We start from the raw sequence: 16,236 nt of genomic DNA, 5'->3' as shown, positions 1-16,236 counted from the left end.
TTTCTCTCTCTTCCTCTCCCTTCCACTCTCTCTAAAAACTATATATATATTTAAACGAGCCCTTGGCGGGATCCTTCTGAGTATAAGAAAAGCCTAAACCTTTTAGTACAAAGTACAGTTGGTCCTGAGCAGCCATGCCCACTAGGGGAAGGGAATGGTGTGCAAGGTTAGTGATCACTGGGACTCCCGATTATGGAGCCTCCTGGAGGAAGATGCCAAGAGGAGTCCCCTGATGCTCCCATTCATCCAATAGTCCTGCTCCGGCGGAACTCACCAAGTCCACCCGTTGTAAGGCGTTGTGACTTTAGGTACCAAAGAGAGAGAACACTTCCACTAGTTGTGGAAAATACGGAGAAAGAGGCCATGCTCTTGCGGGCCACCTGCCTTGTTTCTCTCCCGGGATACCTTCCCCCCACTTGCTCTGCCTTAGATTTTCTGAAAGTCCCATCTCTGGTGCCCAGCTCGCAGCTCCGTGATGAGACGCCGTATGAGGCAGTGGCTGTGCAAGATCTCCACCCGCCCCCACCGCGTTCTTCTTCGGTCCTGAGCTGCACGCCAGGATGTTTGCTGTAGAATCTGCTGTTTGATTCAGGCAGGGCACTGGCTGTTTCACCCCAGATGAGCCGGGGAGCCACATCCTGTAATGAGACCAGAACAAAGATAAACAACGCGCCAGGGAGATGCCTGAGCCAGAGCAACAGCAGGTGCGCCCGTGAGATGACTGAGCCAGGCACAACGGCAGGTGCATCGTGAGCCCCCCCGCCCCGTGGCGACCCCAGCAACCGCCAAGGGCAATGTCGCTCAGGTGGCCGCATCTCCCATTAGCCCACATCAAGTCAGCAAACATCTCTAGTCCGCCGGCTGCAAAGCAGGCCCTCTGTCAGGCACTCGGAGCGAGAGGAAGACCGTAGCCCCCATCACGGAGGGTACAGCCTAACTCAGCTCTTACACATGAATTCCAGGGTAGTAACGCGTTCACAGTCGCTCCATTTGTAAGTGACAGAGCCAGGATTGGAACCCAAGTTCGTTTTTCTTATTTCAAAGCCTCCCCCTTTTTCAGCTGTACCCCAATGCCAACTCTTATCACATTGCAACATAATTATTTGTAATTGATTTTCAACTGCAGTTAAATTCATTTAGCTCCACCTAACTTAACCGGCAGGGCAGAGACAGGTCAGGCTGTAAAAACGTGGTGAAAATATGAACATCAACTAAACATATTTTATGCATTTAAAATAAAAGTGAGATTGGTTTATCTCTGGGTGATTTGAGTGACGGTCATCTTTTTTATGCTGTTTTATATATTTTTTAAATTTTCTAAAATGAGATTGCATGGCATCTATCTTTTTAAAAATGTATTTTTAAAGTAAAAGAAAATATATAGGAAAGTGCTTCTTGACCATAAAGGTCTAATACGTATCAGCTACTAAGTTCATTGCAAGGTGATATAGCCCTCGGTGCATGGACTAGGTTAAAGCACATCTACTCGACCTTGATAGTTGGCGTGGAGAAAGGCCCCTGCAAGGAGTTGCTCTCTGGGGAGTGAGGCTGTGGCTCTCAAGATCACACTAGCTTGGATCTGCTACGCCCACCTCTGCCCAGCTTCACAGGAGGGCCCAGAGCAGTGGATGCCAGCGCTGCGTCCGGTGCTGCGGTGTCTCTGCTGGCAAGCCCTCATCTTACAGGTCTCACTTCTTTCTGTGGAGCGTTGCCCAATGGTGCTCTTCACGCCTGTTCCCCGCCACCTTCCTGCAAGGAGTCCTGTGGAAACTGGGCTCTACTGACGCCTTGCAGGTGAATGTGGGCCCAGCTCCTAGAGCAGAGGGTAGCAGTGAGCTTGCTGCTGAGCCAGATCTGGAACTCCATCTCGGGTGGAAGGAAGCTTTCTTTTGTCTCCTTGGAAACAGCTCTGCTAATAAGGGCCGTCCCTCCCGTCTCAGGGAGGCCTAGCAGTCTCCTCGCACAGACCTACTGACCTTGGACCCTCCAACCCTTCCCTAGGCCCCTCCCCAGCAGTTCAGGAGAGCAAGGAACCTTCTAGGAGTTTCAGTCTCGCAATTCTGGGACTTCACATTTATCATACATCAAGGTAGCCGAAAGCATATATTTCTGTCTTTTTAAAAAAATCTTTGCTGTTGAAAGTATTACATATGTCCCCTTTTAGCCCCCATTGACCTCTTCCAGCCACACCCTGCCCCCCACCCCAGGCCTTCAACCACACTATTGTCTATGTCCATGGGTTATGCATATGTGCACGCAAGTTCTTTGGTTGATCTCTTCCTATCCTCCTTTGTCTTCCCTCTGAGATTCGTCTGTCTGTTCCATGCTTCTATGTCTCTGGATCTATTTTGTTCACCAGTATATTTTGTTCATTAGGTTCCACATATGAGTGAGATCATGTGATACTTGTCTTTCTCTGACTGGCTTATTTCACTTACCATGATACTCTCCAGATTTCAATAGTATCTTAATCCAAGGTTCCTTCTGGACACATTATATGAGCACATGCTTTCAAGCCGTGTGCTTGTAGATGTGAGGTGAAATAATATTTTACAATAGCGTTATGATTTTAAAGGCATGTTCTGTTGCACTGTTATCTGCCAGGGCTGACCAGCAGACCCTGAGCAATGGATGAATGATTACTTTGACACATTTGCTGTGAAAGAGAGGGCTAAGGGACTGCCTGGCTAAAGGAATCAGACAGCCTCGATCATAAAGATTCCAGTAAACGCCCAAGGGTCTGCACGTGCACAGACTTGTTTGGAAAGGTCAAGGAACAGTTAGGGGCAGCCGCCTTCGGCCAAACTCTCCTAAGTCAGAATTCTGATAAACAGAGCAGGTCACCTTCAGCCCAACCCTTTTTTCCGGAATTTTCCTTCTTACAAACTTTCCAACCAAGACTCCTGTGCTCCCCCACAGTCATCTCATTTAATCTTCATGGCAGCCCCATGGGAAACGTGTTATGACCTGCTTTGCAGTGAGGAAACCAAAGCTAAGACAGGGTGGATGGTAAGTCCAAGATTAAGGTGCAAGACTCAACCCTGGCATGATCTCCTTTCAATGACACCTTCCTCCCATGTGATCAAAAGAAACAGAAAAAAGCAAGATTCATTGGCTCCCCCAAGGTCATGTAGCTTACAAGCAGCAAAGCTGGCTAACAACCAGTCTGTCTAACCCCAAACCCACCATCTTCTTACCACACATCACGTTTCACTGCAAGTCACAGTGAATTCTGCCCCTGGTAGGTTGTTGAAGGTGAATGGCAAACAGGAGTTCTCTGCTCTGGAAAGAGCTGGTGTTCTTGAGGACACACACATTCCCCCTTCCTTCCCTGGACTCCCCGGCACAGGCTCTGTGCGGCCCTGCTGACATGGTCTTCTCTCCTACAGGCTGTGTGCTGGTGGTGTCTGTGATCAAACAGCTGGCTCAAGTCCACAACTCCACAGTCCAGGCCTCCATGGAGAGACTGTGCAGCTACCTGCCGGGTAAATATGGAAATGGGCCTGCGGCTGAGGGCCCCCTCTTTTTTCTCACTCATGGGTCATCATGGTTCATCATGGGTTGTCATGGGCCATCATTAATGAGTTTACACCCTACACATGCCTGTGGAGTAGAAGCTGATTGTGTTATTTCTGTCTATTGATATTCTTATGGGGCTCATGGGAATGAAAACAAACACAAGAAAATCACTCCAGGAAGTTTTATCCTCTGACATTCTTTTCCCATCGTGGCAGAATAATGGTGGTCAATCATGGTCAAAATAATGAACAGTTCTCAATAATGTTTGTTAATTTGACCACATACACATACCCGGATGCATGTGCAGACCCAACATGAAGCATTAGGCTGAGAAGACAACTGATCTCAAAGCCCCAAAGGGGAAAGTATCCTGGGAACATTCCATCCATTTGAACTGGATCCCAATAAAATCCCTTACGCATCCTGCAAAAGAAGGAGCTGATTGGTGGTTTAATCAAATCACATATTTGTTTTTCAATCTCAGCAGAAAGAAAATATTCTTTTATCTCTTAAAGATACTGTTAGGTGAACAGTCACAATGTATAAACTTCCTTGACAGTCAAGTTTTCATTCATTTCATGTTAAGGAACTAATTCATCAGGGATGTCTACATTATTTTTCCTAAATAAAAGTAGTTGATGATTATATCCTTGATTTATGCAGCATGTGGTGCCAATTGCACTAAAGTGTTTCCAGAGAATTTCTTGCATGCAGTCACAATATGCATTCACAAGCTCAACTTTTAAAATTCAAAACTAAAGACTGGGAGAGGATACTATACAAACACACGTGTTTGCCATGTCCCAGATTGGCCATGGCTAAGATGTTGACATACATTAGGTCTTTCTTCTGTTGAATTGGGTTAACCTTGAAACACCTTTTGGTCTCTCCAGCCACCAGTTCCATCTGCCTACCTCTCTGGAGGGAGCCACACACATGAACTTAACGGGTCTTGTTCTTGTCAAGCCTTATGCTTTCACATTCTTTTGTATGAATCTATACCCAATGAATAGTATTGTTCTGTGGGTGATTTTTTTTAACTTTTTCTTGGTAAACCAAATGTAGAAAATTACACAAAATAAATGTATACTTGCACACATAGCTGAGGTCAAGAAGGGGCAGATAGGTAGCCACTCTGGAATCCCCATCCACATACCCCATGCCATCATAAATCCCTCCTTCTACCTAAAAGAATGATGTCCTGAATTTTACTGTAATCATTTCCTTGCATTGCTTTATAGTGTTATCACCCAAGTGGGCATTCCCAGATACTGTCGTCTTGACCAGTTTTAAAATTTTTGATGTGTCTTTCAAGTCTATTTTAATCTACTAGCTTCCTTCTCATCCCTCCCTTTTCCTTATAATTTAGCTGTGGAATATGCCTTGAAGAGTTTCCCATAGTCTGGATTTTGCTGATTGCACCCCTGCAGTATAATTGAGTGCGTCCCTCTGTGCTCTGTATTTCCTGAAAATTGGCAACTTGTGTCCAGACACTTGATCAGACTCCAGTGTGATTTCTTGGGCGAGACTATAAGTGTGTGTTTCATCGGGAGGCCAGCAGACGTGGTTTTCTTTTTTCGCTTTTTGGGATGTTAGTAGCTGTTGACGCTCAATGACCAGACCTTTTAGTTCACAGGGGGTTGCAAAATGGTGCTATTTTCATCTCTCATTTATACATGTCATTTAGTAACTGAAGTCTATTAGAGACAATTTCCCTCCTCTTCAGAAATATTTTAAAGGCATGTTGCCCAGAGTCCCTAATGATACCATTCATGCCAGGGAAGGAGGATAAATACTTAATTCTTTTGCTTTATTTGCCAGTTTTCAAACAATTCGCTGCCTTTCTAGTATCATCCCAAAGTGGTCAACTGGCTTTCTTTAAAATGTCATTATAAACTCATGAATTTATGCATATCTGATGAGTTTGAGTCTCTTTCACTTACTATCTTTTTGGAGCCCAAATTGTCCCAACTTTGACCAATGGGACCCTCTTTAGTTGGCTCCTGAGGCCTGTGACGTGGGCCTAGGTCACCTCACTAGCTGGTATGACAGGTGTCCCAGCCCTGCCCTGTACATTGCCAGCCGCAGGCTTGACATCAGTCATTTCCCTTAGAAGCCCTGGTTTCTTTAGGTGGAAAATAATATTTTAAGACCACAATCTGGGGCCTAAAAATGCTCATTTCTGTTGAGTTAATCATTCTTCTCTTCGGTAGACACTGATAGAAATATACATAGATAAAATATGTACTTTTAAAATAATTTACATACTTCTGTTGCCTTCATACTGACACTTGGAATTCAAATTCAGGACTACAGAAAATTTTTCTCAATCTGTGCTCTACATAGCTGTAACCTGCTTCTTCCCGCACTCTGAGTCCTAATTCTCAAGGTCAAAGGGATTGATAGAATTAAAATAGTCCATAATTATTCACTTACCTATCCCTCACTGCACACAGAACAGCCTCAGAATATCAATCCTCATACGACTACCATTAATATGTTTTATAATCATTGAGAGCAGTTAAAATTGTTTTCTGCCCATGCTTTTCCCATTTCTTATTTAATCATCACACTGTGTTATCTGAGCATATAGCCATTCCATCCAATACCCATTCCCTTTCACCCTCATCTCTTATTAGTGTCATCAGCCGCTCTGTGATGGATGGTCACCATCAGCCCTTCTGAGGATGTCTGTCTAGCTGAGTTGTGGCCTCGAGCTCATGCCTCAGGAAGGGCTCATGGGAAATATTCCTTGAATCTCTTGCATGTTTGATAACAAGCTGTCTGTGCCCTTTATCTTCTGGAAATAAAAATCGTTGGCACACAATTTTTTTTCCATTAGTATCTTAAATATGTTATTAAAAGGCATAATGATAATCTAATTTTCTCTTTCTTATACGCCTATTTTTGCCTAGAAGTTCAAAGGATTATTTTTCTTTCTTCTATACAATCCAGCCTTCTGACCAGAATATGTCGTGGTGTTAGCTGCTGTGCATTGATGTTTTGAGGCATTCAGTGTGCTCTCTCAGTCGGGGTTTCAGATATATTTCTTACAATCTCAGGAAAGTTGTATTTGTTCAGTTGCCTTATTTTGTTTTGTTTTGTTTTGTTTTTCTTCAGGGATTCCTATTATTCCTATTTTGAATCTTCTTTGCCTACCTTCGATATTCTGCCCCTCTCTTGAATACTTCTTATCTCTTCATTTGTTTTATATCACATTTTTCCTCCCTTTCACCTTTCCATTTCTCCTAACACATCAGCATTGCCTTCCCTTCTTCTGATCATTCTAGTTCAGGCTTCATTTATTTTATAATCTTGTACTCCTCCCTGAATTCTTTTTTCCATGTCTGAGTTTTCCTAATTCTCATTTCTGTTGTTCTTTCATGTCTATATCATTTTATTAATGCTTCTTAGCTCATTTTGGAATATTATGTTTTAATCCCTTTTCGGAATGACTTTCTGGCATGCTTTTGCTATCTGTGGGGATTTGGTTCTGTTCCTTATTCTTTTTTTTCTTATAATAACTTTGTATGGGTGTTGACCTAGATACATTTCTGTTGCTCATTTTTATATGAAATTAGTTTTCCAAAACTCTTAGAAAAAGAAGTGGTTTGGGGTAGCTTTTCTAAATGCACAGAACTCTTGCTTCCGCTGTTTCTGTTTCCGTGTGTGTGTGTGTGTGTGTGTGTGTGTGTGTGTGTGTGTTTAGCAGGGAGGGGGGGAGAGATACTTCTTTCTAGTTTTCTCTTTACATGGCTTCTGTCCTGCTGAGTGCTAGCTCCAGGCCCAGCAGCTCCTCCTCACTGTGCTTCTGTCCTAGAGGGCTCCGCTGGGTCAGGTTCTTGACTGTAGGTGCCCGACCCCTCCCGCTCTTCAGTGCTTCCTGCCTGGAGCCTCTGCGCGCACCTGGGCTGCAGCAGGCACAGCCCTCCCAGGCCCACCACGCTTCCCAGCCCACACCTCTGGGTTATTCGGGGATTCTCCTGTTCTTGGGTTTATCTGACATCCCATTGCTTCCCTCTACTTTCTCCCACATAGACGTTGATAACCCACAAGGCATGTGGCTCTGTATGGTTTTACCTTGTCTAGTTGTATGTCAGGGTACTTGGAGATACCTAGTTTTGTTGTAACTATTGTCTATGATTTTTGGTTTTCCTATCCAGTTTCTCTCTTTCTCTCTCTCTCTCTCTCTCTCTCTCTCTCTCTCTCTCTCTCTCTCTCTCTCTCTCTCTCTCTCTCTCTTTCTCATTGTACCGCAACAGCCTCTGAAATTTCCTATTATGAGTCAGAAGGAGCCAAGATGGTGCCCTGAATATCACCAATCTTGGTTTGAGTTGTTTTATGTCAGAGAGAGAGAGAAATTGTTCGAGATTCAAAGAAATTCCAAATCTGCTGCCCCAACCATCATCTTTCCAGAATCCTCCCTCGTGGGGGCTTTAAGTTTACATCAGTGCCCACTGTGCGCACTGCTCTGCAGCTTCTCTTTTCCACAGGATGTTTGAGAGCTGCACACACTAAGACGCACAGCGCTAGGTCACGCCTCCTAATCTCCCTATAGTTCTCCATATCAATGGCCTCGATCTTATTTATCCACCCTCCTATTATCAGACATTCACAACCTCTTAGAAACCTTCCTTTATATTCCCACACCTGTGAATGAAAGAACACACACACACTCACACTAACATGCACACACACTTACACTCTCACACACTCACACTCACACTAACATGCACACACACTTACACTCTCACACTCACACACATACACGTACTCTCACACATACAAACTCATACACATGCACATACACACATGCACACTCACACACATGCACACTCACACACATGCACACTCACACACACATATACACACTCATACACACGCACACTCTCATACACACACATACACGTGCACACACATACACACGCGCGCACACATTTCTAGTTTCACCAGAAAGAAAGCGAATTTTCTCTGCCTCCCAGGCAGTCCTGCAAGTTTATCAAAGAACAGCCTAATGTCGGTTTTAAATCAGTCTGCTCTTGGCCAAGCGCTCTCTCCATTAGCAACACCTGAAATGTGCTTTCGGCGTGCTTTCCCCGGGATTGTGACTGTCACATAAAGCTCCCAACTCTCAGCATGGCGCATGCACACTGAGACTGCAACCCCCCCTGCAGACAGGGAGACTGCACCCTCCTCCCCTGCAGACAGGGAGACTGCACCCCCCGCCCCCCCCCTCGCCCCTGCAGACAGGGAGACTGCAGCCCAGCGAGGGCAGGAGCCTGAGCGGGTGCCGACTGGGGCCTGAGGTCTGATGGGCAGAGCGTCTGGTCGCCCTTCACTGCAGCGCCCCAGGGAGGAGCACCTGGAAGAGCATATGTTGTTTTTTAAAAATATGTTTTTACTGGTTTCAGAGAGGAAGGGTGGGGAGAGGGATAGAAACATCGATGATGAGAGAGAAGCATCAGTCAGCTGCCTCCTGCACACCCCCTACTGGGGATTGAGCCCGCAATCAGCCATGTGCCCTGACCCGGAATCGAACCGTGACCTCTTGGTTCCTGGGTTGAGACTCAACCACTGAGCCACACAGGCCAGGCACATATGTCCTTTTTTTTTTTTTTTTATTGCTTAAAGTATTACAAAGGGTATTACATATGTATCCATTTTATCCCCCCGCCCTAGACAGTCCCCTAGCCTCCCCTATCACCCAGTGTCTTATGTCCATTGGTTATGCTTATATGCATGCATACAAGTCCTTTAGTTGATCTCTTACCCCCCTACCTCCTGCCCCCCAACCCTCCCCGGCCTTCCCGCTGCAGTTTGACAATCTGTTTGAGGCAGCTCTGCCTCTGTATCTATTATTGTTCAAAAGTTTATAATGGTCTCTATTGTCCATGAATGAGTGAGATCATGTGGTATTTTTCCTTTATTGACTGGCTTATTTCACTTAGCATAATGCTCTCCAGTTCCATCCATGACATTGCAAATGGTAAGAGTTCCTTCCTTTTTACAGCAGCATAGTATTCCATCGTGTAGATGTACCACAGTTTTCTAATCCATTCATCTACTGATGGGCACTTAGGCTGTTTCCAGATCTTAGCTATGGTGAATTGTGCTGCTATGAACATAGGGGTGCATATATCCTTTCTGATTGGTGTTTCTGGTTTCTTGGGATATATTCCTAGAAGTGGGATCACAGGGTCATGCCGGGAGCCGGTCCATCCTTGCTGTTTCAAGGGACCTGGCATATATGGCATACGGTTCTTAATATGTTTGCTCACCTTCTTGGCGCTGTGTTTTAACCAAAGTCACCTCTCCGAGAAAGGTTGAATCCCCAGGTAGGGATTTTCCCCTGAAGTTAGGGAGGGAATAAAACCCCTCAACTAAGTGCCAGGCGGGTAATTAATCCCTTTAACTACGAACAATCATGCTTAAACTACATAATCTTTTCTCCCTGGAATGGAGATAAGAAACGCCCTAACCTTTGTAATAGAGATTGATAGGATTGAATCAACTGGTATAAATACAGTTGTAACAAGACAGAAACACTCAGAACTCAGAACACAGAACTAAGAAGACAGGGCTTGGAAGACAGGACCAAGAGAGACAGAGCCTAGGCACAGAACCTCTCTGGAGAGCCTAAGCAGAACCTCTCTGGCGATCCAGACCAGAACTTGGCTGGAGATCCGGGCTAGAGATCCTGGCTAGGCTGCTGATCAACTGAACACTGTCTCCGTGTCCTTCCTTCTTCGCCGACTCCGTCCACACCTTTGGGGACCCCTGGACCCGCTGGGGTTGGACCCCGGCAGGGTCAAATGGGAGTTCCATTTTCAGTTTTTTAAGGAAACTCCATACTGTCTTCCATAGTGGCTGCACCAGTCTGCATTCCCACCAGCAGTGCACAAGTGTTCCTTTTTCTCCACATCCTCTCCAGCACTTGTCGTTTGTTGATTTGTTGATGATAGCCAGTCTGACAGGTGTGAGATGGTACCTCATTGCTGTTTTGATTTGCATCTCTCGGATGATTAGTGACTTTGAGCATGTTTTCATATGTCTCTTGGCTTTCTGAATGTCCTCTTTTGAAAGGTGTCTATTTAGGTCCTTTGCCCATTTTTTGATTGGATTGTTTATCTTCCTTTTGTTAAGTTGTATGAGTTCCCTATAAATTTTGGAGATTAGGCCCTTATCAGATATGTCATTGGCAAATCACATATGTCCTTTTTAAGCAGTTGTACTGAGAGTCACATACTTGACACTTTGCCCTCTTAAAGCGTATAATTCGATGGTTTTATTCACAGAACGGAGCCTCCATCAGCACAGTCCACTTTAGAATATTTTCATTGGACCCTCAAGGAACCTGCTCCCCTTCTCTATACCCCCCAAACTTGCAACCTTCCTACTCCCTGAGCAACCACTAACCTACTTTCTGTCTCTGAATTTGCCTATTCTGGGCTTTCCTTCACCATGGTGCAGTCGGAGACTGAAATATAAAAGGAATTCTACTAGTACCATACAGGGTCTTTTGAACTGCTTCCTGCATTCAGCATGAGGTTTTCGTGGTCATCTGTGTAGTGCGTGTCAGAACGTCATTGCTCTGTATGCTGAGTAATAAATGCTTATTCTATTGTCTGGACTGTGCCCATTTCGTCCATTCAATCATTAGTTAATGGATATTTGGGTTGACTTGTTTCCACTTCTTGGCTATTTTGAATCATGCTGCTCTGATTTGTCCCTGTACGTGTTTTTATGTGGATGTGTGCGCTTTTTATTCTCTTGAGTGTATACCTAGAATTGTTGGGCCCTATGGTAACCCTATGTTGAGTCATTTGAGGCACTTCCGGACTGTTTACCAAAGTGGCTGCCCCATTTTCCATCCTCTGCCCCTCCCAGCAGTGTATGAGGGTTTGGTTTCTCCACATCCTCCATGCATGTTATTAGTTGTCATTCTTATTATAGCATCACCACGTGGGCGTGAAGTGGTATCTCCCTGTGGTTTTGAGTTGCATTTTCTTAATAGCTACGGATGTTGAGCATCTTTTCATGTGCTTCTTGGCCATTTGCATATCTTCTTTGGAGAAATGTCTATTCAGATGCTTTTTTAAAAGAGTTGGTACAATTCACCAGTGAAGCCATCTGGTCCTGGCTTATTTATGGAAACTCTAGATAACTAATTCAGTCTCCTGTTATATGTCTACGCAGATTGTCTGTTTATTCTTGACTCCATTTGGGCAGTTGGTCTTTCTAGGAGTTTTTCCATTTCATCTAAGTGATCTAATACGCTGTCAGGCAGATGTTCATAGTATTCCCTCATCATTTTTTATTATTTTTATTTCTGTAAGGTTAAAAGTAATGTGGGGAAGTTTCAAGTTCCTACCTCAAAAGCACACTGTGGCCTGGCCAATGTGGCTCAGTGGTTGAGCATCAACCCATAACCAGGAAGTCAGGGTTTGATTCCTGGTCAGGGCACATGTCTGGGTTGTGAACTCGATCCCCGGTGTGGGGCCTGTGGGAGGCAGCCAACCAATGATTCTCTCTCAGTGTGGATGTTTCTATCCCTCTCTCCCTCTCTCTGAAATCAATAAAAATATATTTTTTAAAAAGCACACTAGTGTGTTTGAAGTCTTATACCTTATTGTAAAAAAGAAAAAGTCCTATGACTGTATCTAATTTAACATACAATGTTGACATTATTTACCGCTGAGTAAAAATGAAGAACCAGAGACAGTTCCCTGAATTGATGGTGTGTTTTCACTCTCCTACCCGCCAAGCAAGGGCAGCCCAGCTGAGATGAGCATGACCAGATCAGTCCTCCTCCGGGAGGGTTCCCACTCTTTCCCAGGACAGCCCATCTGTCCCTGACTATGCCGAGGGCCTCCATGGGATTTCCAGGATCCACAGGGGCCCACGAACTGGAGAACAGGGCCAGGGGGTTAACACATCTCACCGTGCAGGCGGATCAACCCACAAAGCACTCCTGTGCCCTCAGAACAGGGGAGGAGGCAGGAGAGAAGACTGCCTTGGTGTGTGTGTGTGTGTGTGTGTGTGTGTGTGTGTGTGTGTGTTCTCTGGTGTAGGTGGCAGGGCAGGGACACCTCTGACAGTTGGTGTCCTTTTATCTCAGAAATACCAGCTGCAAAAACTAAATAGCCAAGGCAAGGTCTTTTTTCCCCAAACCTAAAAAGGAAGAATATTTTTAACAAAGCAGTGTTTCAGATTATGTACTTTAAAACGAGCCCTGTTTCTTTCAACTTCAGCAAATGGGATCACCCCCATTCAGATGTTCACTGCTATAAAAATAAAATAAAAGCTCAGAATTTAACTGCATTCTAAAAATAAGCAAGTGCTCTTTAGCGTGTACAGTAAGCACACTGGCATGCCCGTGAACCTGAGATGGAAATGATATTTTAATGGCTACATTAACTGTAACATTCCACCAACCCTTACAATTAATGACTTGCATTAATGATGAGTTAATCACTCAGCTTAGTTCCTAGGAAAGATGATCATTATCAACTCGTGTGTTATATTCATCATCATAATAAATATTCCCTTTCCCCTCTTTGTTTTTCTTAGAAAAACTGTTCTTAAAAGCCACCTGCTACCTAGTGGTTCGCACGTTTGGACCAGATATCATAAAACTGTGAGTACACCGGCACGTTGATCCCATTTCTCTCTGGACAGAGGGGAGCAGAAACACTGGGAGGAGCCGCTACTGAACAAGGCCTGGAGCTGCAGTGTTCCAGTTCTTGCCAATAGTGAGTGGGCGAGCCAGATGGGCACGAGGGTCAGAGAGAGGACAGACAGACCCTGTTCCAGGTACTGCAGGTGGGGGCTGTGTAAGTCCCCATCTCCCACAACCACAAGTGCACACAGGTGTTAAGAAAGAATAGGCCCAGCAAGCCACCAACAGAGGCTCACTCCCAGTAGGTGGTGGGAAGGGGAGGAAATGGTTTTGAGATGATTCAAGGTCATGAGATGACTAATTCTCCATGTATTGCAGGGGGGCACTTTGAAGAAGACGACGCAATAAATGATTCCCCCTTGGGTGTCATACTTGTTAGAAACCCCATTTTTCATTTTTCTTCGAAAAAAATTTAGTAGTTGAGGCCTCTCCTGATCTCTGAGAGCTCCTAGGTTCAGAATACAAAATGTCATGATTTAGTGGGAAGTATAAATAGATACCAGGAAGGGAGGTAAGACAAACAGAAGACCAGGATCAGGTTTGCTATGACAACCTGTGTCACATGGAGGTCAAGACCAGGCCTAGAAGGACCCAGCATGAGGTCACTGGCTGGGATTGGCTGCTCTTAGAAGGAGCCCTCCCTGCATCCCCCAAGTTCTTGGGGGAATAAACCTGAACACTCAGGCGTCCCACTCCTGACAGCATCCTGTGACTTGCCTGTGGGTAGGACATGTAATTGCTGGATAATAGTTCATTAATCTCTGAGAATTGACTGGTGTGAAATAATGAAGAGGCATGATGCCTTCTGGGTTAGGAACCACATTTAATATCAGAACCTGAAATTCAGGTAAAACTAAATCATGAGGTTGTCAGTGTCAGGGCCCACCTCACCCCAGAACTGCAGCTGTTGATTAAAATGAGCTGTCAGAGGAGCGCACCATGAGAGGAGAAACTCCCATCAGCAAGCAACTAATATGGGTACCGGAAAAAAAAACACCAACATCTTCTAGAATCTATAACTGTCCTTCCAAGATTAGCCTTTGGATAGTACCAAGCTGTTTCTGGTTTCTTTGTTTTTGTGGCTTTGGGGTGGTGTGGTTTGGGTTGGGCTTGAATGAATAATTTACTTGGAAAAGTTACTCCAAGTCCATGCTTTCCTGTCCCTTCATTTGAAGCAACACATGGTGCTCATTCTTCTTGGTAAGAAGAGGTAGAAAATGGCTATGGAAGGTTTGTTTTAGTCCCTTCAAACCTAGACATAAACCGAAATATTTGAAGAATACAATTCTTACCCCATCCCCAGGGGGAAAAGTCAACCTGACTGTATTTTCTTCCATAAAGTAAAGAAATATTTACATTAAAGGGAAGCAATGATTTGGATTATGTCTAAGAAAGTAATTTTAGGAGTTTAAGGCTATATCATAAATTATATTTTTTTTTTTTGCTATAATCCCTAGGAAACTTTAAAATAATGTTTCCATCAAATTACACCCCCTGTCCATCTTTCCTTTCCCAATTTTATTTGTGGCTTCTGCCTAAAAGAATATCATGCTCTGGTGAAGCTGTCACACAGCTCAGGGCTGCTCGCACCCCCTCTCTGCCCCCAGGACCTCATTCTAAATTGAGGTGAGAGCAGCGGGGAGGGGGCAGGAAATCGCTGTGAGCCAGCACACCCAGGACAGACTCCAGGCCATGCTGCCCTGTGTGGAGGCCCATAGAATCCATTCTGGGATTTTGCTTTCTTTGAAACTGATTCTGCTTTCTAATGCCTGAGAGATCTTATTCGTCTTTGTTTGGCCCATCTCCCTGCAGGCTCAGTGCTGATATGAATGCTGATGTCGTGTGTCACACACTAGAGTTCTGTCACCAGGGCCCGGGCCAGGCACTGTGTCATCTCTACCCACTTCCCAAGGTGAGTGAGTGGCTTTCACTCAGATGTCAGGTGGCAGTGACATGCATGCCCTTTGGATGTGTAAAGGCAAGCTCAGCTGTACTCACTCCGCGATTTGGGGACAGAAAGAGGCAAGATGACATTTTCAATTACGTGTGAAAGAATATTCTCAAGTTCCAAAAAAATGTCTTCCCTGTTGAGCTATTATGCGGGGCTGGCAGTTGGTAGGAAATCAGACCAGCTGAGGACAGAGAGGTTTAAATCCCTCTCTTGATATGTACTTGCTTAAATATCAAGCAAGTCACTTTTAGAAGGTGACCAACTCACCCCAATTTGCCCAGGTCTTTCCTGGTACAAGCAATGCATTTCCCACAACTGAGGAAATGTGGGCCATTGGTCACCCCAGTCTGACCTTTATTGTTCTCCCCCATCAAATGGGTGTAATGAAATACCCCAAATCCCTCCTTCAAGATTAATTATGGGAAGTAGGTGAGCTAAGACATTTAAAATGCTTAGCACAATGCCTACCACATTTTTTTAAAAATATATTTTATTGATTTTTTACAGAGAGGAAGGGAGAGAGATAGAAAGTTAGAAACATCGATGAGCGAGAAACATCGATCAGCTGCCTCCTGCACATCTCCCACTGGGGATGTGCCCGCAACCCAGGTACATGCCCTTGACCGGAATCGAACCCGGGACCCTTCAGTCCGCAGGCCGACGCTCTATCCACTGAGCCAAACCGGTTTCGGCTGCCTACCACATTTTTTAAAAAATGTTAATAAAAATGGTGGCTACTATAATTATTATCAATATCATTATTATTCAGAGATAGTTGTTTGCAATACCCTGTGTGTATTACATGAGGCTGGATAGTCTGTAATTAGAATGCAGGCTGCGGAAGGCTGCAGTGTTGACACAATGCCCTTCCCAGACTCTGAGTGACAGTATGATATTAAATCCAGTTAGGCCTCACACTAGTGACTTTCAGAAGCTTCCTGTAAAAATAAAAGACAAAATAAAATTCTATGCCTCCTTTCCCAGAATTGTAGCTTTCCCGTATACAACCCAGCAGGCTGCTGTTCTATTTGTAATGCCCTTTTTATTCTTGGAATGAAGTCTATTTATCACCCTGGGGCCTAACCAA

At 44.6% G+C, this 16,236-nt stretch overlaps 1 protein-coding gene across 1 annotated transcript in view; it reads left to right on the top strand.

The window, feature by feature from the left end:
• AOAH (acyloxyacyl hydrolase) overlaps positions 1–16,236 on the top strand; it is a 98,949-nt gene that overhangs the window by 9,231 nt on the left and 73,482 nt on the right. Inside the window, exons 2-4 of the mRNA XM_059655861.1 lie at positions 3,390–3,485; positions 13,090–13,156; positions 15,011–15,110. Of these exons, the coding sequence (XP_059511844.1) occupies positions 3,390–3,485; positions 13,090–13,156; positions 15,011–15,110 (263 nt within the window). The remainder of the gene's footprint in view (positions 1–3,389; positions 3,486–13,089; positions 13,157–15,010; positions 15,111–16,236) is intronic.

Source organism: Myotis daubentonii, chromosome 10 (assembly GCF_963259705.1).
Source record: "Myotis daubentonii chromosome 10, mMyoDau2.1, whole genome shotgun sequence".
Lineage (NCBI taxonomy): Eukaryota > Metazoa > Chordata > Mammalia > Chiroptera > Vespertilionidae > Myotis > Myotis daubentonii.
The sequence above is the reverse complement of the archived record's forward strand: the minus strand, read 5'-3'. Positions and strand labels throughout refer to the sequence as shown.